The sequence below is a fragment of the Petaurus breviceps genome, unplaced genomic scaffold, assembly GCF_028583685.1.
Source record: "Petaurus breviceps papuanus isolate PSGF00001 unplaced genomic scaffold, PetGlider_PUasm1.0 90750, whole genome shotgun sequence".
NCBI classification, from domain to species: domain Eukaryota; kingdom Metazoa; phylum Chordata; class Mammalia; order Diprotodontia; family Petauridae; genus Petaurus; species Petaurus breviceps.
The window spans coordinates 12,365,756-12,386,367 of record NW_027187335.1 but is presented as its reverse complement, the minus strand read 5'-3'; the positions used below and the strand labels follow the sequence as shown (position 1 = coordinate 12,386,367).

Here is a 20,612-nt window from a genome sequence, read left to right as displayed (position 1 = left end):
GGGGTGTGCATTTATGCAGGGGGGAGGTGGAAGGGGTGTCTTAAAGGGACAGGCTGTAAAAGGTTAGCAGCTCTAGTACTGGACTGGAGCTTCATGGGAAAGGGAAGAGGAAGAAACCAGAGCAGGACATAGAAAACAAAGGCAAGTAGAGGGGAAGCTGGGGAGTAGGAATAGGGCTTCTCTGTGTGTTTTGACTATCTGTGAGTAGCATGCAAATGAACACCTGTTTCTTAGGTCAAGCATTCCTAATTAGGCTTGCTGCTTCTAAGCAGTGTGGTTCCAGAGTAAGAGAAGCCTAGGGAGATAAAGGGAGTGCATGAGATGGGGCTGCATAAGGAAAGAGACTTGGGGAAAGGTCTAGAGCAGGAGTGGGGAACCTGCAGCCTTGAGACCCACAAGTGGCCTTCTAGGTTCTTGGATGAAGCCTGTTAACCGAGTCCAAGTTTTACAGAACAAATCCTTTTATTAAGGGTATTTTTTTTTTAAAGCAATTGGGGTTAAGTAACTTGCTCAAGGGTACACGGCCAGGTGTTTCTGGGTGGGTGCTAAGTGTCTGAGGCCGGGATTTGATCCCCAGGTCATCCTGACACTGGGGCCGGTGCTCTTACTCGATGTGCTCCCTGGCCGCCCCAAGGATATTTTTTTCTGTGAAATTTGGATTCAGTCAAAGGGCTGCACTTGAGGACCTAGAGGGCCATATGTGACCTTGAGGCTGCAGATTCCCCACCCTTGCTCTAGAGATTCATTAATGGGAAAGTTCTTAGAGATCGCTTTTCCCAGCACCCCTATGAACCACATTTTCAGGCACTGAAGGAATTGACAGATGTGAATGGTGACACACTGTTGTTGTTGAGTCATTTCAGTCATGTCTGACTCTTGGTGATGAAGGGTCATACAGCTAGCAAGTGTCTGAGGTTAGATTTGAACTCAGGTCTTCCTGACTTCAGACCTGATACACTATTCATTGTGTCACTTAGCTGCCCCACTGTTAGCGATTTTTAGATCCTAGAGTACCAGAGAGGAATGGCAAGCTGGAAAGGGTAAATATACTAATTTTCAAAAATAGAGGGGATAATGGAATCTTCAAACTATAGCCTAAAGAGTTGGATTCTTGGAAAAACCTTATTACTAAAAGGATGGTTTTTGAACATCTAGCAAACATCACAAAGAACTAGCATGCCATCGTGGCTCTATCAAGGAAGGCCATCAAGTGTTTTAAAACTGGAACACCAATGCATTGTTGGTAGAGTTGTGAACTGATCCAACCATCTTGGAGAGCAATTTGGAACTCTGCTCACAGGTCTATAAAACCATGCATACCTTTTAATCCAGCAATACCACTACTAGGTCTGTATCCCAAAGACATCATAAAAAAAAGGAAAAGGACCCACATGTACTAAAATATTTATAGCAACTTTTTGTGGTGGCAAAAATTGGAAATTAAGGGGATGCCCATCAGTTGGGGAATGGCTGAACAAGTTATGGTATATGAATGTAATGGAATACTGTTGTTCTATAAGAAATGACAAGCAGGCAGACTTTGGAAGAACCTGGACTTACATGAACTGATACTGAATGAAGTTAGCAGAACCGAGAGAACATTGTACATAGTAACAGCAACATGGTTGGATGACCAACTTTGATAGACTTAACTCTTCTCAGCAACATGATGATCCAAGGCAATCCAAAGGACTCATGATGGAAAGTGCCATCCACATTCAGAGAAAGAACTATGGAGTCTGAATGCAGATTGAAGTATATTTTCTTTTTTTTCTTTCTCATGGCTTTTCTCTTTTGTTCTGAGTCTTCTTTCACAACATGACTAATGTGGAAATATTTTTAACATAATTGTACATGTATAACCTGTATTAGATTGCTTGCTCTCTTGGGGAGGGGGGAGAGAAAGAAAAAGGAGAAAAAAATTGGAATTCAAAATATTACAAAAATGAATGCTGAAAATGATGTTTACATGTAATTGGAAAAAAAATACTATTAAGTACAAGAAAAAAAAAGAATAGAATCTATTGTGCAATAAGGAACAAGATGGTTTCAGAAAAACCTGGGAGGATTTATATGAACTGATGCAAAGTTAAGAAAGCAGAAATGGGAGAACACTGTACACAGGTAACAACATTATAACGATGATCAAGACTTAGCTACCCCAATCAATACAATGATCTATACAATTCCAAAGGACTCATGATGAAAAATTCTATCCACCTCTAGAGAACTAATGAACTGAGTGCAGATTGAAGTACAATTTTTTTTCCACTTTTTCTTGCTTTTTTTTTTCAACATGGCTAATATGAAAATGTTTTGTACGACTTCACATACATAATTGATATAATTTTGCTTGTTTTCTTAATGGGTGGTGGAGGGGCTGGAGACAGGAAGAGAATTTGGAATTAGAAATTTTAAAAAATGAATGTTAAAAATAAAGGGGGAAAAAGGATAGGCCATCATGCCAAAGAACTAGAAACTGAAGGGGTGCCCATTAATTGAGGAATGATGAACAAGTTATGGTGCATGAATGTGATGGAAGACTATTGTGCTATAAGAAAAATGATGAAGGAGATGATTTCAGAGAAACCTGGGAAGACTCTTATGAACTGATGTAAAATGAAATGAGTAGGGGCGGCCAGGTAGCACAGCAAGTAAGAGCACCGGCTCCAGTGTTGAGAAGACCTGGAGATCGAATCCTGGGCTCAGACACTTAGCACCCACCCAGAAACACCTGGCCGTGTAACCTTGAGCAAGTTACTTAACCCCGATTGCTTAAAAAAAAAAAAAATATATATATATATATATATATATATAAAAGAAATGAGTAGAAGTTGGAGGGCAACTTCTATAATGACAATAACATTGTAAAGACAAACAACTTCAAGAGACTTAGGAACTTTGATCAATACACTGACCAATCACAATTTGAGATGATTTGTGAAGAAACATGATTCTTACCTACAGTGAGAGAGGTAATGACCTCAAAGTGCAGACTGAGACTTTTTTTTTGCAGTCAACTTGAGAGTTTGTATTGTTTAACTACATGTTTTTGATAAGTTTTATTCCTCAATATAGGGGGGGGTGGTTAGAGGAGATGGGATGGAGCCCAGAAAATAAAATATTTTATTTTAAGAAAAAAACCAGGCCATGCCAGGTAAATCTCATTTCCTTTCTTTTTGGAGGCAGTTACCTATCTGATTTGAGAAAATTTACCTAGATTTTAGCAAATCAGTTGAGAAAGTAAGCCTTGGAAGAGGGTCTCCAGTAAAGTGGCCCATGATATCTAACATTTTTATCAGTGCCTTGATAAAGATAACTTTATTAGACTTGCAGATGGTAAAAGGAGGGGTTACATACTTGATGACTACCAAGATCAAAAAATACTTGAAAGGTTGAATCTTAGATTGAAACCAAGATTAAATTCAACAGGGAAAAATGTCTTACCTTTGTGTTTAAGAAATCAACTTTAAAAAATCAACTTCATAAACACAAAAGTGGGAGAATGGTTAGGCAACATTTTGAAAGATATCTGGGGATTTTAGGAGATTGAAAGCTCTGTAAGTTAACAGTGATACGGCTATCAGAAAAGGCTAATGTAATCTTAGACTGTACTAAATAGCACTGGCTCCAGGAATAAGGAAGTGATAATCTGGCTGTGTGCTGCCCAGGTCAGACCTCATTCAGAATACTATGTTCAGTTTGGGGTGCTACATTTTAGGAAGAATATTGATAAACTGAAGAGTATACAAAGACAAGGGTCATTAGCCTTATAAAGGAGGCCAAGTTAAGGCTTGTGAAGACCTGTTGAAAGAACTGAGATTGTTCAGCTTGGAAGAGTCAAGTGGAAAGGGTAGGGAGCAGAGCTATCTTCAAATATTTGAAAAGCTGTCCTGGGGGGTGAAGGATTAGAATCATTCCCTTTGGCACCAAGGGGCATAAGTAGGAGCTCTGAATGGAAGTTAAAATGAAGCAAATTTAATCTTGTCATCAGGAAAAACTTCCTAACAATTAGAGCTATCTAAAATTGGAAAGAGCTACATTGGGAAACATTGAATCTTCAAACAAAGGCTGGATGTGACCACTTATGAGGTGTGTTGTAGTGTGGATTCTTTTCCAGGTGTGTTAGTCTAGAAGCCTACTGAGTCCCTTCTAATCTGAAATTCTGTGATCCTCATTTTACAAAGGAAACCTAAATTCCAGAGAAGGAAAGTAAGTCAGGTTTTGGTCCTTGTGTGATGTTTGCAAAATTCTCTAATTCCAGGGAGGCAATCGCTAGGCAGTTGGGGGAATGACCTTTAAATCTAATGAGAGAGGAAGCATCAGGGCAAAGTAGGTCCTATTTTTTCTGGTAGGAGAAAGACAATGATCAGGAAGGTGTTTTCCCTAATGTGAAGCTCATTCATTACACTGTGGTTATGTTGTAACACTCATAATATATAAAACTGAGAAAGGAATACAAATTGATAAAAGCAGGTAATTCCTTAGGTTCTTGGTAAAGGTGGAAGCAAGGAGGACTAGCTAAAGTAGCCATAGTAAGGATTTATGTCATATATAACATCTTGAGATTGTCGATCTAAGGTTGTCAGTGCAGCAAGGTTCCATGAGGCCTTACCAGACTGGAAGTGTTATGAGTGAAAGCTGGGTGGTGGATTGACTTCCCATTTGTCATAGGAGAGGCCTAGCTAAATATGGAATGGCTCATTACTGGGCTTCCTTCAGGGGGATAAATTTGGAAGCCTTTGAAACTGTGGGGTCCTTATGCAGCTAATAGGTACACATTTGTAGAACTGAATTTAATATAAATAATGTTCTTAATGGGAAGGGCTGACATGCTGGAATTAAGCATTAAAGGAGGATGAAATCTCCAGAACTTAAAAACTGGATTCTGAGATGGTTAGTATGTGGTTTTTATCCCTAAGGAGCAGGTGGATCCAGGTGACCACTCAAGAATCCATTCTCCCTCTGAGCTGATCAAAGCCCCTTTTCCAGCAGTTCAGACACATCTCAACTTTGTTTCATTTTAAACAGCCTGGGCTCATACAAATTCACCTGTGCTGCTGCCCTCACCATCCCCACCCCAAAACTTCGGATATATATGTGGGAAAAAGAAATCAAATGAAAAAGGTATTGTCTCTTCAGGAGGCCTTTATTGTAACATAAAATACACAATTTTGTGACTGCCCAAAATTGTACACAATACTTTATTGGTGGCTGGCTATATACATATATATATATGTGTGTGTATATATATATATGTATATATATATATGAATCTGCTTCAACACTAAAATATGTATCTGAAATAATTTCACAAAGTTTTAAAAAGAAAAATTATCAAAAGTATTCTCTTACTTAAATTATACTCACTTTTTGGGTATTCCCACCCTCACAAAACTCTGTATATACCACACAACGCTGAAACATTTCTGTTATTGTTTTGTGAGGGGGGGCAAGGAGGGCAGGGGAAATGGTCAAAACTTGACTTTCATCAATAATCAGCATGAACAAAAGTTTGGCTCTGTATTTTCCAAGGGGGGGAGAGAGAGAAAGAAAACAATATATATTTCAATTCAAAATGTCTCACAGGAGCAGCTTCTGGAACAGTAAGGGCAGCTAAGCAAGTGTCAGGTCTCATGCTATCTGGGAAGCCTGGTGTCCCCGGAGAATTGCAATTGCGGGAGTGAGTGAGAGTTAAGAGCATCACTGCTTCCTAGAACTATCTTCAGCATGGAACTGGGCAGAGGCCAGAAAAGAGAGACACATTTTTATGGTTTTCCCTTGTTCAGCTCTTTCCCTGTCCACCTCAGATATGATCCTATTTTTGTGCTGCCCCCTAGTGGGCACATGCTGCCAGAACATGAATTGAATTCTCATGCCATGTCACTCCAGGCGGGACCAATTCTCATCCCAGGGCCTGAGACTCCCAAGCCTGTTCAGAAAAGGTAATGAGGAAGTGAGAAAGCTGGAGAATCATTTCTCAGATTCTTTATGAAAGGCCTGGGTACCTAGGAAACATGGACTTTCCCCTTCTTTTCCCTCCTCCATCTTCAGGACTAGAGTCCTAATTAAGCCCACATCCTGGGGTGAACAGAATCCCACAGCGAATGCTGCTGTTCTTGGAGAGTTCAGTCTTCTCCCAGGAGGGGCAAAGAGATGCTCCTACTACCTGGAAATGCCAGGGTGTGGATGCCCAGGTTGAAAAATAATCAACATATAAAACTGAGCCAAGGCTAACACACAGTGGCTTTTAAAAAGTTACCTTCCAATAAATACTAAAGAGGAATATTTCTCCATCAACATCAAGATACTTGATAAATTCATAACTTTTTTGTTAAAAAAATATCTGTTTATTTACTAGCAAGTATAAAAATAAGGTTTTTAGTGACATAACTCTTCTGGGTATGGCCATGTGCCCTTCTCTTGGAGAGAGAGGGTTGGGGGGAGAACCTCATAGGCCTCACCCATAGGCTGTGTCTGCTCACTCCCCAACCTATGTCCAGCTATAATACATCCCAACCATAGCCCACATCTCCCCAGTAGTAAGAAACTACTGAAGAAATTGCCATGAGTCAAAATTATGCTAGGCTTAATTACATTTTTTCCCTTTTTTCCTGTTTACCAAAATAAAATCAAAAACATTACAAATAAACCAAACCTCCCAAACCTCTATCACTGCCCACAACCACACATTAGGTGGACCATGGACTTCAAATTCAACAAGCTAGCCTTTGGTTCCGACGACATTCATGCCATCAAATCTTCAAGACACTGGTGTAAACATTGGAAGGAAACGCAAATGACAATGGGCATAGGACTGGGAGATTAAAAAAAAAAAGACAATTTTGCTGACATCTGTGAGTAGGGAGAGGCAGGAGAGAAATGAAGAGGATACATTTAGAAAAAACAAAAGGGCATCTAACATTTATAAAATCCATAACCCTTTAAGTGAACCTTTAAAAAAAACCAAACCCTCACACTTTAGTATCCAACAATCCAAAGAATGAGCAGGGAAGGAAAAATCTTTAAATGCTCAGATCCAACCCAGAACCTGGGTTACCCCAGGTAACAAATTATTGTTTTTAACCCTGGGAAGTTAATATCTAGTATTCCACTGTAGTCCAAATGCACAGGATATCAGTTCTACAAACATGTACACATATGGCTAGTCTTTCTTATTCCCATTTCAAACATACACATCCCCAAACATTCATGCATGCATGCATTCTCACTCCCGCAAAGGAGCAAATTCACACAAAAAGGTGAATTTGTATGTGCTAAGTGGCATTTTAAAAAGATCAACCCCCAAACAGAAAACTCATAACTCTTTCCTCCACTCCATCTATCTTTTCAAACTGTCATGATTTCCCAACCCTACTTAGAAAAAAAAGAAAGAAAACCTGGCTTTTTCTGTTAAAAGGCAGTGATCGAAATTTCAGAGGATAGTAAAGGCAACAACTGTTAAATTTTTTACTATAATATTTGGCTGAAACAGCAACATAAGTCACTGATTAGGAGGTGCAACCTCCCTTCCACCCCTACCCATCCCCATGCTCCCAAAGCCAAAGCTCAGCCTTTCCCAGGGAACTGGCTTTCAGTAAAGAGAAATTGGCTACAGTCCCTAAGGTCCTGATAACATAACCAAATCCTGGACATAAAGGAGGGAAGGGGGAAAACAATAACTCACTTGAATACACATACACACACTCACACACACTCACACCCACCCCACTGGCATCACCATGCACAGAAATACTAAAGTCACGACTAGTATTAACACTTCACATTATGAGTATTATTTCCAAAGAGAAGCGATTCATGGAATTAAACATCCACAAGAGCGGTCCTCTGACGGGGGATGAAGAGCTATGGGGTGGAGGGATCAGGGTCATGACTGGGCGTGGGGAATCCACTGACTATCTATTGGTCGGCGTAAGAGTTCTTCAACATGTCTTGCTACATCCATAGTGTCATCCAGGTCAAAATCCCCATCTGGGTCAAGGACAGAGTCAGGGCTGATAAAAGAAGAGAGAAATCATCAGAATCTAAAAAGAAACCCTATCCCCTAGGTCTCTAGACACAGCAGCCTGATGGCACTGCCCTCACTCCTCTGCTGAGCTAATTTTTACCCCAGCCATTAGCCCACATGGAGAGCCACTCACTTAGTAAAGCTATGTCCAGTGACCCAAATTAAACCACCTCCCAGGCCACGGGACAACTGGTTTGAAGGATAACCGGTGATGGACAACGCAGAGCAACTAACAACCCACCCCAATACCTAGAATGACCACTGGCATTTTCCATCTAAATAGATTGGGCCAGGTCTTTAGCTCACTAATCACCACTTAAACAAATAAGCCTTAGCCCACTAAGGGACCCTGACAGTTCAACATTAGTCACCACCTCCTTGGGCCCCTAAGAGAACACAACCTACTTCTGGGGATACATGTTATAATGAGACTGGGAGCACACGGCTGGGGATGGGGCCTGATCCATGTATGTGGCACTGCCCCCCGAAGAATCTGCAGACGCACTGACAAACCTGGAGGAAGAAGCAAAAAACATAACCTCAGATCCCATCCAGCCTAGAGGACTGAAGTAGAAATGGAGCTAGATGGAAAAAAATGGCTTAGTGGCCCCCTCCCTTCTATGACTCTAGGAGTCCCTTTCTAGGACTTGAGCCTTAAGCAAAATATGCTTGCCTTTGCTAAACTTGGCCTAGAGTTTGTCCCCAGGGTTGCCTATTCTAGGTCAGCATTACACAAGAAAACTCAACTCTGCCCCCTCTCCATTGCCTTTCATTTTGGGGGGCTCAGCTTTTTTATGTACTACTAGTTGAGTCTGGGGCAGTGTAAATTGATAATCCTGTGGCTTCTGTACTGGAGCAGTATCTTTTGGGGTAGGCAGGAAGGGGAGGTATGCCATATGTTCTGAGAAAAGGAGCTATGGTTTGGTAACCTTAGTATGTTAGGACAAAACCAAGATCCCACCTAACAACCAGGCTCAGCAAGGACTCCTGGGAAAGGACCGGACAGGGCATTTATGGAATATGTTTGGGTATATGTGGTATAGAGGATGCTAAGAATCCAAATGTGAATATGAACTGGGCACTTACTCTGGGACCACCTGCTTGATCTGTGGTTTCACATATCCATCCACAGCTTTCGCTGCCAAGGAAAGAAAGGAGAAGAGGATTGAGGACAATGGTACCAAATGGGTAGCTATGCAGTCTTCTGCAGAAATGGCTTAGGATTATAAAACCGAAAGGCATTCAGAGACCTAGCCCCCAGTTTTGCCCAAGAAAGTCAGGGACAAGTACAGCCTCAATGGCAGAGAATGCAAAATAAGACTTCACTGGTGTAATTAATTGGCGTATTTCACTAAATTCCCCCAACCATAAATCAGATTTTCAATATTATAAGTCAAAATTAAACGCTAATTATATGCTCACCCAAAGGAAAATGTACCTTCCCCATTCATCTGCCTGCCTGCATGCTTCCTTCAGTGGAGAATTTGGCATTTTCATGGCATTCTGAGAAAAAAGTACTCACCCACTCACCCCAGGTGAGTACTATTTATGCAATGATTTTTTTTAAATGTTGGCTATTTCTCTCATTCTCCATATAACTTATTTTAGGGGAGAGTAGCCCAGGGATTAAAACTGAGCTATTCAACTTCTGGTCTTTATGTGAAAGGCTAATTTATGGAAAGTCATACTCAGAAATGGAAAATATAGCATTATTTCCTGGAAGTAAGAATAGGAACAAGCAGAAATCTGACTTAACTGCTCACATTTATGGAGTACTTGAGTCTACAAAGGGCTTTGTATGTTATCTCACTTGATCCTCACAATACCCTCATTCTCACTTTACAGATGAGTAAACCGAGGCTCACAGAGGTTACATGACTTGCCCAAGCTCATTCAGCCAGTAACTAGCAGAATTAGGGTTTGAATCAACACTTTGGATCAAGTTCAGTAGTTATCGAACAGCATCAAGGTCCAACAGGCCAAGATGCTTTGTGGTTAATAAGCTTCTTAAGATCTGTATGCAAGTGCCCTAACTTGCCCTACTCAGGACTAAAGAACTTTATGACTGGATAATGAGTACTGCATTTCACACCTTTTTGGGTAACTCAGTTCCCTCCAAGCAGTGACAGAATAGAAAAGGAGACTGAACAAAAGAATTGGTCAAAGGAAGTCATTTGGAGATAGCTATAATAAGAAATTTTTGGTTATAAATGTTAATAGAGAGAAACAGATGCATATATTAAAATTGCACGTAATTAAACAATCATTTGGCTTTGAAATTTGCAGTGATTTCTTTCCTCCTGTAAGATTTGCCTTCTCAATTTTTCTTGGTATATACTACCATTAAAAATGAGTTTTCATTCCCTAAGATGGGGTGGCAGAGAGAATCCATAATTAACATTTGCCATGGATATTGTATAAACTACATTAAATACATGAGTGACTGAAAATTAAGTTTATATATTGCTATATAAGATAAAGAGACAGCAACAAGACACATCAAAACTGGTTCAAAATTTGAATTCTGTTACCAGTGGCAGACTCGCACATAACTGGGGTGTAATACTTGGAGTATACTTCATCTTTTGGCCGATCAGGGAACACGTAGATAAGGTAATTCAGATCTCCCAAGCGGTCAGCCAGGGACCGGATAGAGAAGTCTCTGGTGGTAAAAGGCATCAGATTCCAAAACATCCTCTCCTCTAAATCAACAAATAGAAAAATGACACTCCAAAAGTGGAGCAGGAAACCTCTCCCTTCCCCAAGTCCTCCAATAACACTGTCCTCCACAAGGCCCTTCCTGGGAGCCACCTTCAGATTACATCTGAGATAATAACTAGGGTCAATGACCACAGAATATGCACATTTTCCTTAGGTGTGCTAAGTGTGATTAACACTCACTAAATGCAATTCTCAAGTCCTAATGCCAGGCTATTTCCCTTGGAAAGAAAAGAATTCTGAATTTTATACCTCTTGGGTCTTAAAAAAGAAAATACCTTTGTTGACAAGTAAGAGTGATAACTTATATTACCACAATTTATTCAGCTTGCTTTTATTTTCTCACAACATGAAAGCTAAAAACCAGCAGAGCCCCTCAAAGCTCTTCAAAGTATCACTTCCAAGTTGAGGGCTAGAGGAGATGATCAGTGATAATGTCCTTAGTTTAGTAAGTAATGAAAGCATATTGAAAATGAACTGATATTGCAACATCTATATGATCTAAGAAATTTTTTTTACTATAACAAATATTAAGAAAATGACTTTTTCCCCAAAAACTGAATAAGGTCATTTTGGGGATGCTGTGTAAGGAAGACTGTTTAGTTTCTCAATTGAGAGACATTTTACAAAAAAAAGCCCCTAACCTAAGGTGAAGAAACTGCCTTTTTGGTGGTGGTTTGGTTGTTTTATTCGAGGAGGGCAAAAGGAGGATACTTACGAGAGTCAAACTTCCAGGCAATGGTGATGCCCCCAATTTCAGAGTCACTGAATCGAAGCAGAAAGGTCCCATCTGGTTTGTTGATGAGAAGGTCATGGGCCTGTTGCTTGTTCACAAAACCCAAGATGGCCCTAATCACAGAGACAAAAGGAGAAGAAACCACCTGAAGTTTTGTTCTCTAAAAGGAGAGCTTCTCTCTTTATTTTTAGTCAAGTAATGAAGACTCTCACCCATCATTCCAATGAGGCTTGAGATGTTTTTTTAACACTTCCATCACCCCATCAAACCACTGCCAGAAAGTGTAATTCCGTCCAGGTAAGTTCTCCTATGTTTTGACACAACAAAACAATTTTGAAAGACATCTGGAAATGTAAGTCTTTTTTAAACTGTAGTTACAATCAAATAAATGGAACACAACCATCAGTGACATCCTACCTTCATGAATCTATGCTTCTGGGTTTTACCAACAGGCCTATTACCCCAAAGAGCAAATTAAGGAGGAAATCTGAAATCCGTTCCTTCTGCTGAAGCCCAGCACCTTAGTTCTGTGAAATCTGCTCTGACATCCACAGCCCTCCAGATGACAGTATTCCCTGACTGCACTTCTTTGCCTCATCATATTCTATAGTGTATCATCCTCATTATTATTTTTTTGATGCTTTTTGGGAGACAGAGTTAAGTGACTTGTCCGGGGTCACACAGCTACCAGGTGTCCGAGGCTGCATTTGAACTCATGCTTTCCTGACTTTAGGGCCAGTGCTCTATCCACTGCATTACCTAGCTGCGATAAAACACATCCCTGTCCTAAACACTTCCCTTCTCTACAGTTTTGTTCATATTTTGCTTCATTCTATATATCCTATTCTAAAGGACTAAAACTTACACGCTTACAAGTCCAGTTGCTTTAAACATGCAAATAAGAGAACTTCATATCCAGTAATATCTTCTCTATTCTACCCAAAATCTGGATGAGTCTCAGGAAGACCTTTTACCAAAAAGAGGTGCCTGTAGTTTCTTTTATTAGTGAAAGGTATTGGTCCTGGAACAGAATGGGAAGAAAACTTCCCAAGGCATCTGCTGTGAATAATTCTCCCAAGGTGTAACAGCTGCCTGACCCCCAGCTGTGCCTGGCCCCCAGCTGTGCCTGACCCCCATTCCTCTCACCCTGTTGAACTGGGACCAAGAGATGGCCATGCTGTTGTAATCCTCCATGTTGTTGCTGCTGCTGTTGAACAGTTTCTGAGCCAGGAACACCAAGTTCTCCTTTGTCAGGCCTCGGTTGCTCTGGACTTCTGCCTTGAACTTCATGTTGAGAGCCTCACACAGCTGGGGCCACAGTACTTTATCAGGTACTGCAAATGGCACCCGGCCCTGGAGAGGGGGAGATCAAGTCAGAGAGAGGCGCCAGCCCTGCAAATGGATAAGGCCCAGAACCACACAAGAACCAGCTAACTGACCACACTCCTTCAGAAGAAAAATTATCTATGGTGAGAATAAGTAAGATGCCATAGAATAATTCTCCCAGAGTTCGTGAGTGATTTATTGTATCACAAAGCTCAGAAGTTCCCACTTTAGCCTCAGGTACATGACTTAGGAAAGTCATTTCAGGGTAGGTTCCCTCTGTAAGAGGGGCAGTCCAGTACTGTAGGAAGATGGCTAAAAGCTAAAATCACACCCAGAACCTGGTGCTTTTTTTGGATAGCCTTATGGAGAGAACAGGGATGTAATGGATATGGATGTGTGAAATACTAAGCTCAGGCACTTAATAGGGAAGAAGGCCAGTATATAGTGGATTGGATCTCACATCATTCACTCATATTCACATATGTGAAAATAATGTAAATGAATGGATAGTTATACATCTTAAAATGTTGGAAAAATCTTAACTGTTTACTTCTTTTATAAAAGATTTTTATTGATATACTTTGTTCCTACAATGCAAAGATAATCCTCCCTGGACAAATCTCTCCCCTACCTTCCTTCCAGAACACCCTTAAAAGTTCTCCCTTATATTTTATTATTCAGTTACTTCTAGTCATGTCCTACTCTTCATGACCCCATTTGGGGTTTTCTTAGCAGAGATACTACAGTGATCTGCCATTTCCTTCTCCAGCTCATTTTACAGATTAGGAAACTGAGATAAACAGGGTTAAGTGACTTGTGCAGGATCACACAGCTAATAAGTATCTGAGGCCAGATTTGAACTTAAAAATGAGTACTCCTAACCCCAGACCCAGCACTCTATCCACTGTGCCACCTAGCTGCTGCTGCTAAGTTTCTCCCTCTTAGCATTTTTTAAAAAGAAAAATAGGAAGAGAAAAAAAATTGAGCAAAACCAAAAAATAACACTGAAAAAGTCTAATTATATACACAAAGTTCCATGGACCTCAATATCTGCCAAGGAGTAAGGGGTTGTGTATCCTCATGGTTCTTTTTTGGGGGTCAAGTTTGTTCTTTAATCATTCTGCAACATAAAGTTTCAGTGGTCCTTTCAATGGTTGTGGTCTTTTCCATTTAATTTACACTATTATAGTCAATGTGCACCTTCTTTTCTTGGCTCTTTTCACTTTACACGAACTTTTATTTGAACTGCTGTTCATATACATCTTTCCAGGCTTCATCATGTTTGTCATTTCTTATAGCACAGTGATATTCCACTATATTCATGGGGCACAATTAGTTTAGCCAATTCTCAATCTACAGAAATTTACTTTATTTCTAGTTCTTTGGTACCCCTTACTGTCATCAATACATTAGCATAAATAGAGACTTTCTTTTTGTCAATGACCTCCTTAGGGTATACTGCCTGGCAGCAAGACCTCTAGGTCAAAGGGTATGGGCATTTTTACTACTTTATGTGCATAATGCCAAACTGATTTCTCAAATAGTTGTACCAATTAACAGCCCCACTAACGGGTTAACACATCTATCCTCCTACTCTCCCACATTGATTATTCCCATCTTTTGTTATCTTTGCCAATTTGCCAGCAACAAGGTAAAACCACAGGATTATTTTGATGTACATTTTTCTTATTATGTGATTTGGGGCATTCTTTCATCTGGTTAGGTTTGCAATTCTTTTAAGAACTGTATATTCATATCTTTTGATTTTGTCTCTACTGGGGAACAGCTTTACCTATAGTCTTAAATATTTCTGCTTGTTGTCGATATTTGATAAAACATTTCCCCCCCAATCAACTGCTTCCCTTATTATCCTAGATGTATTCATTTTGTTTGTGCAAAAGCTTTTCAGCTTCATGTACTCAAAATTACTTATCTTCTGGATCTGCCTTTGTCTCTTATCTAGTTAAGAATTCATCCCCTCTCCATGGCTGTGAAAGGTATATGAAAAAGCTAATGCGTTATTGGTGAAGCTGTAAATTCCATTATGGAACTGTACTCAAAATGCTATTAAACTGCATACTTTTTGACCCAGATATAGTATTACCCCCAAAAAATCAAAGGAAGATGAAAAGGATCCATTCATACAAAAATATTTATGGTAGCTCTTTTTTTTTATACTGGCAAAGAAGTGGGAATTAAAAGAGTGTCCATCAACTGGGAAATAGCTGGGCAAACTTAAGAATATGAATATAATAGAATACTATTGTGCCATAAGAAATAATAAAAGGGAAGTTTCAGAGAAAACTGAGGATGAACTGAAGCAGAATGACAGGAGAACCAGGGCATTCTAAACAATGACAATAACACTGTAAAAATAAAAAACTTTGAAAGATTTAAGAACTCTGATCAAAGTAATGATCAGCCACAATTCCAATGGACTGATGATGAAACACAACACTCCTGAATAAGAGATGATGAACTCAGGGTGTGGAGTGAGACATATTTTTAAATAAAGACAAAGCAAGACGTTGTTTGCTTGGTTATACATATGTTACATGGGTTTTTCTTTTTCTTTTTTTAAGGGAGGGGAAGAAGTAGGTTGGAGGGAGAGAAAATAACTTTTTGTTAATGAAAAAAAGAAAGGTATGTGACCTATCTGTCATCTTTTCAATGGTATGATCTTTAATATTCAAGTCACATATTCATTTTTAATTTATTGTGGGATTTAGGGTAAAATGTTGACATAAGCCTAATTTTTGCAACATCTCTCTCTAGTTTTCCTAATAGTTCTTATCAAATAAGGAGTTATCTACTAGATAATTTATATTTTTCAGTTTATTGAACTCTGAGTGACTGAGTTAAATTATTTCTGATTCTTCCTTGTCTAGTCTATTTTCACTGATATACTGGAAAAGAAACTTTTCCAATAATGTTATGGGTTGGACAAGATTATGTGAGAATCGAAGGCCATGTGGTAAGCAGGAAAATCAGTGAGGAAGAACCTAGTAATTCTGTCCAGAGATGTTACAGTAAACAACTAGTGTCTTCTCATCAGAACAAGATCATTTCTGGGCACAGTATTTTTTTTACTCTTAAAGGAGAGTTCATTTTAAGTATTTCAATAAATTGCTTCACAGAGTCTTTCTGACAGCAGCAAAAGAAAGTTAATTGTATTTTAAAGAGCACTGACATGGATGCTAAGTGATGCTTCTCACATCTCCACTCAGAAGAAGCAGAGCCTTCATCTTAGGCTCCAGTCAGCATAAGTGCTAAGGGAGTTATAACAAGGATGACTGTACTTTTATGAAACAACTTCTGCTGGAAAACACAATACATGGAACTTTCCCTTATGAAACTCCAAACAGTTTACAGCTCCAAATAGCAGCCCACAAGCTCCTTGAATAACAACTATGGAATGAAGCGGAAGATCATGTTTTACCACTGGAAAGAACCTTAGAGGTAATCTAAAAAGCAAGCACTATGAGCTTCTTTTTCAGAAAGGAAGGAAATCATGATGTAATTTTTTTTTTAGCTAAAATACCCTGTAGGGGCCATGCAAGCCTCACCCTCTCCTACAGCATAAAAGGAACTAGAAGGAACTCAAGAGTACAGAACATGACAAATAACATTAGACTAAACCTACTGCTGGCTAGTTTTGCTGAACTGTTATTTCCCCCTTCTTTTTTATTCTATATTATAGGGGATGGCTCTCTGGAATGGGGAGGAGTGAAGTATATTCAGAAATATACGTGATATCAAAGCAAATGATAGCAATAAATATTTTTTAAAAGAAGGAACACAAAAGTCATCTCTAACTTCTAGTTTCAGGCTTTATCAAGAATACTACATTCCATAATTGGGAAATACTTAATGAAATAAAATATTTTTTAAAAAAGAATACTACATGCCTCTAACTGCAACAGGGGCCATGTCCTCAAAGAGATTCAAGGCATCAGTGTGACTACATTAAAACAATGACACATTGGAAGAAAATACTCACAGGTTCCGCGAAAGCATTGTCCCAGAGAACAGTGGCTGTAGCGTTGTTATCTTGGCTACCATGAACGATCACCACCACAGGGAGGGACAGGGTCTAGAGGACACAAGCAAAAACATCTCAGAATCCATAACCCTTACATTCTCTGACTGACAAATCTCAACACCCTAATGCTCACCTTAACTCTAGGAAGCCATGATCGTTGAAAACAGCATGTGAACTATTCCAGGATTCTACCTAGCTCTGACATAAACATGAGGGGCTCCAGGTATTTTTGAAATGGGATGCAACTTGGAAGCCACCAAAGAATACAGAGTTTCTCTAGGTTTTCAGACAACAAGGAGAAACTTGAAATATTCTTTAGCTAAGAATCACATAACAAGCACCTAGAATGTCTGCGACAAGCACTTAAATTCACACTATAATGGCCTGGGAAATATTTCATGCTACATCTTTTGTTTTTGCTTCAATCTACTTGTGGCATCTTATTGCTTGCCTCGTTACTATCTTCTTTATGACCTAAGGATTAGATCGCCAAGATAATCTCACCATATTCTATCCCTGAATAGTAAAAGGAAGGAGGTGACCAAAGTACTGGGGAAAAGACAACTGCCCAGTATTCACAAGTGATTAAGTCCACATTGTTGGAGGGGAGATTTTTTTACCTTGACCTGAAAAACCAGCTCATTGCCACCAACACTGAATTGCGACTCAAACAGGATTGTAAATTTCTCTTCTGTTACTGACTCTGCACCACGACGGTCAGACCTCTTAATGCGTTTTAGGGACTGCAAAAGGAAGAAAAGAGATGACAATACAGCCCAAGATTTCATTGAAATGGGCCAATTTCATCTGCCATCCTTCCTGCTCTCCTCACCATATTCCGGAAGTGTGCGCTGAGGGTGCCAGTTGCCTGGTGATACTCCATCACGCAGCAATTGTTCAATATCTCACCACTGTAATCACTGCAAACAAGAGATCCCCCTAATAAACCAGTCTCAAGGGCCCACAAGCTTCAGGGGTCAAAACACAAGTTTGCAAATTAAGCTAGGGGAGTGATAATGTAGAGAAAAGACTTATCTTACTCTAGTGGACAGTCAAGAGACAGAAAAGTAGGATGAAGCAGAGATTGGCTCTAAGAGAACAATGACACAGAGAAGGAGAAAAAAGGCTAAAGAATGGGGTAATAAAGTAACAGCAACTTAACAAATGCCCTTTCCTCTCTCTAATTCAGAGGACAAAAGAGAAATAAGGTGTCAGTGAGGGGATGATTAATATCCAGATCTCTCCCTAGGAGGGACCTGTTTCTTTTAAAGACCAAGACCCCCAGGGGAAGCAGCAGAAAGGAAGGGAAAGCATCCATCATCATTACTTTCGAGTGTTCTCGTTCTTCAGCAAAGACTTGGCCTGCTGCTCACTGATGATGGTGGCCTTCACTTGAGGAGGGTTCATGTGCACATTCAACTTCCCACCCACCAGGAGACGCACTGTAGCTGCAAACTTGGTCTGTGTCTTCAGGACCTGAGGGGGCTGCTTCTCAATGATGAAGGTGCTGGAGGGAAGAGAAATAACCAGACATCCAGGCTGCTGCTGACACCAGATGACATCATCCCTTCCCATGAGGAAGTTTGGCCCCCCAGTCTGAAGCAGCCGATAGGCAATCACTAGAGATGCTTCTCATGGTTTGGAGGTCAATGAGCTAAGTGGACTACGGATGGCCTTGGGACCTTTACATATTAGGGATGGGTGGGTCTCCTCTAAGAAGACTGTAGCTGTAAAAGATGAGTGACCCTGCTCTTATCCCAAAGAAGGATACTGAGAGCTAGAAGATGACAGGGAGGGGAAGGGACCTAAGTTAGAAGGCCAAAAGGAGCTAGGGATCATTGGACTGTGGGAACAAGGGAAGGTGGGGCATCTGTTCTTTGAGAGTTCTCTCAGATGCAGAGACAGCAGTCTCTCTCCAGCACACTGTCTGCTGGGAGTGGGAACCAGGCAAACTCAGTCCAAAGCAGCCTGAGGAGCAAGAGTCCAAGAGAAAGAACAGCACAAGACAGAGAGCCAGAGGTCCCAAGCTCAGAGATCCCCACAACTTTCCCTTGTTCTCCAAGGCTAGGGCTGGCTCAAGATTAAGGGAAGCTTGGAGCAGTCACCTGGTCACCAAGGCAGAGATGATATCTGTGATGGTGGCATTGAGTTCAGTCAGCATCTCCTCCACTGGTCCAGGAATGGGTAACTGCTGACAAAGATGCTCAGCCCTCCTGATCTGCTGCCGGTTCTGCCAGATGATCTCAGCCAACTTCTCACACCTGGGTGTGGAGGCCCACAGGGCAACACAAAGGGAATGGGTTAAACTGTCCAGGACACAGGCTGGCCCAATACTGGCCTAGGGAGAGATAGCCCATGCTGGATAGGGACTTCCTCTCCAACCATGGGAAGGGAACAAGGAAACTCAAAGTGGAGGACTGGGGTGGGGATGGGGGCAGTGCTTGGCTTCAGCCACCTTCCCTAACCCTTCAGTCTAGAGGAAAGCTCCAGAGCCTTGTGCTCCCAGGACTAGCCCTGAGGCCAAAGCCCCAAGGCCAAAAGCCCTAGTGTTCAAAGCCCCATCCAGCCCCAAGTTCCCTCCCTCACATACCAAGACTGCAGGACATCCAGGCTGCCTTCTGGAGGCCCTCCATTCCCGGCCAGTTGCTGCCTTCTCTTCCACTGGATCAGCTCATCATCCAGAATGACAGTTTGCTGCTTCCGGAGAAGCTGGAGGGTCTTCTGGTGTTTCTCTGCCAGCTCCTGCCAAGATCACTGGATCAGAGACACAGAGCTGGAAGGCACCTTACAGTTCTCCTGACCCAACCCCCTCATTTGACCAATGCACAGACAAGTGCAGAGAGGTCCAGCTCCAGTCCCCACAGGGAGTAGCAGTAAGTGACTGAGCTGGGATTAGAACCCAGGTGTTCTGACTCCAAGGGGCAAAGGCCAGGTCCTTCGGAGGGCTCAGAACATAGCCTGTCTCTGCTGCATTTAACAAAGAGGAAAATGACAAGGAAGGTCTTTTCTCACATGGCTTGCTTACTTGTTTTGGTCCAGATTCCCCACACAGAAAGGAATCCACTGTAGCCATGCTGTCTGGTTCTTTGGCTCAGCTTCCCCCAGAAGAGATCGGGACATTGCTGCCCACATGAGGACACCCACAACCCCTCACCCATCATCAGTTCTGCCCAGGACAAAATGGAAAGGAAGGAGTTTACCACTCGGTACTGCTGGAGAGTCTGGGCCTCACGCTGCAGCCAGGCCTCCAGGGACACCTGCTTCTGCTGAAGTGCTGTTTCCCTTGTCAAGCGTTCCTGGGGACTTAACTGTGACAGCTGGGAGAACTGAGCTGTGGGGGAAAGGAACAGATAAGGATGTCCCCCTTTAGCCTTCACACAGGAAGCTTTGGGGACCCAGGCACCTTCTGATCAGGAGGCAGAAAAGGCCCACAGGGAGGGATACCCTCCCCTCCAAAACAGGGGAGATACCCCTCTCAGCCACCCCCTCCTATTTTCAGTCTCCTCTCCAACACCAACCAGCACCTTGTTCAGCCAGTCCTATCGGTGCCTCCAGATGATGGAGGTATGAGGTCTTCAACCTATCTAGAAACAGCCTCATCTTTATCTCTCAAATACATCAGTGGACAATCTGTGCCCAATTTCTCCTCCATAAATTCTCCCGTCTGCCCAGGGATGGCAGCTTCTTCCAGATGACAAATGTGATGAGGGAGGATGTGTGTGTGTGTGTGTGTGTGTGTGTGTGTGTGTGTGTGTGTGTGT

General features: G+C 41.3%; 1 protein-coding gene and 1 long non-coding RNA gene across 4 annotated transcripts in view; one reads left to right on the top strand and one right to left on the bottom strand.

Moving 5' to 3' along the window:
• Positions 1-10: 10 nt before the first annotated feature.
• LOC138145968 (uncharacterized) lies at positions 11-5,382 on the top strand. Its single transcript, XR_011164352.1, has 2 exons — positions 11-141; positions 1,156-5,382. It is a non-coding gene; the product is annotated as an uncharacterized lncRNA (long non-coding RNA).
• LOC138145964 (signal transducer and activator of transcription 5B) overlaps positions 5,131-20,612 on the bottom strand; it is a 66,823-nt gene continuing 51,341 nt past the window's right edge. For all 3 annotated transcript variants that reach the window (XM_069067657.1, XM_069067658.1, XM_069067659.1), the window contains 14 exons: positions 20,052-20,182; positions 19,442-19,593; positions 18,957-19,112; positions 18,179-18,358; positions 17,684-17,771; positions 17,472-17,594; positions 16,810-16,902; positions 12,630-12,836; positions 11,696-11,790; positions 11,466-11,596; positions 10,561-10,731; positions 9,116-9,167; positions 8,435-8,542; positions 5,131-8,015 (listed from right to left, as the gene is read on the bottom strand). In XM_069067657.1, the coding sequence (XP_068923758.1) occupies positions 7,889-8,015; positions 8,435-8,542; positions 9,116-9,167; positions 10,561-10,731; positions 11,466-11,596; positions 11,696-11,790; positions 12,630-12,836; positions 16,810-16,902; positions 17,472-17,594; positions 17,684-17,771; positions 18,179-18,358; positions 18,957-19,112; positions 19,442-19,593; positions 20,052-20,182 (1,814 nt within the window). In that variant the 3' untranslated portion in view covers positions 5,131-7,888. The remainder of the gene's footprint in view (positions 8,016-8,434; positions 8,543-9,115; positions 9,168-10,560; positions 10,732-11,465; positions 11,597-11,695; positions 11,791-12,629; positions 12,837-16,809; positions 16,903-17,471; positions 17,595-17,683; positions 17,772-18,178; positions 18,359-18,956; positions 19,113-19,441; positions 19,594-20,051; positions 20,183-20,612) is intronic.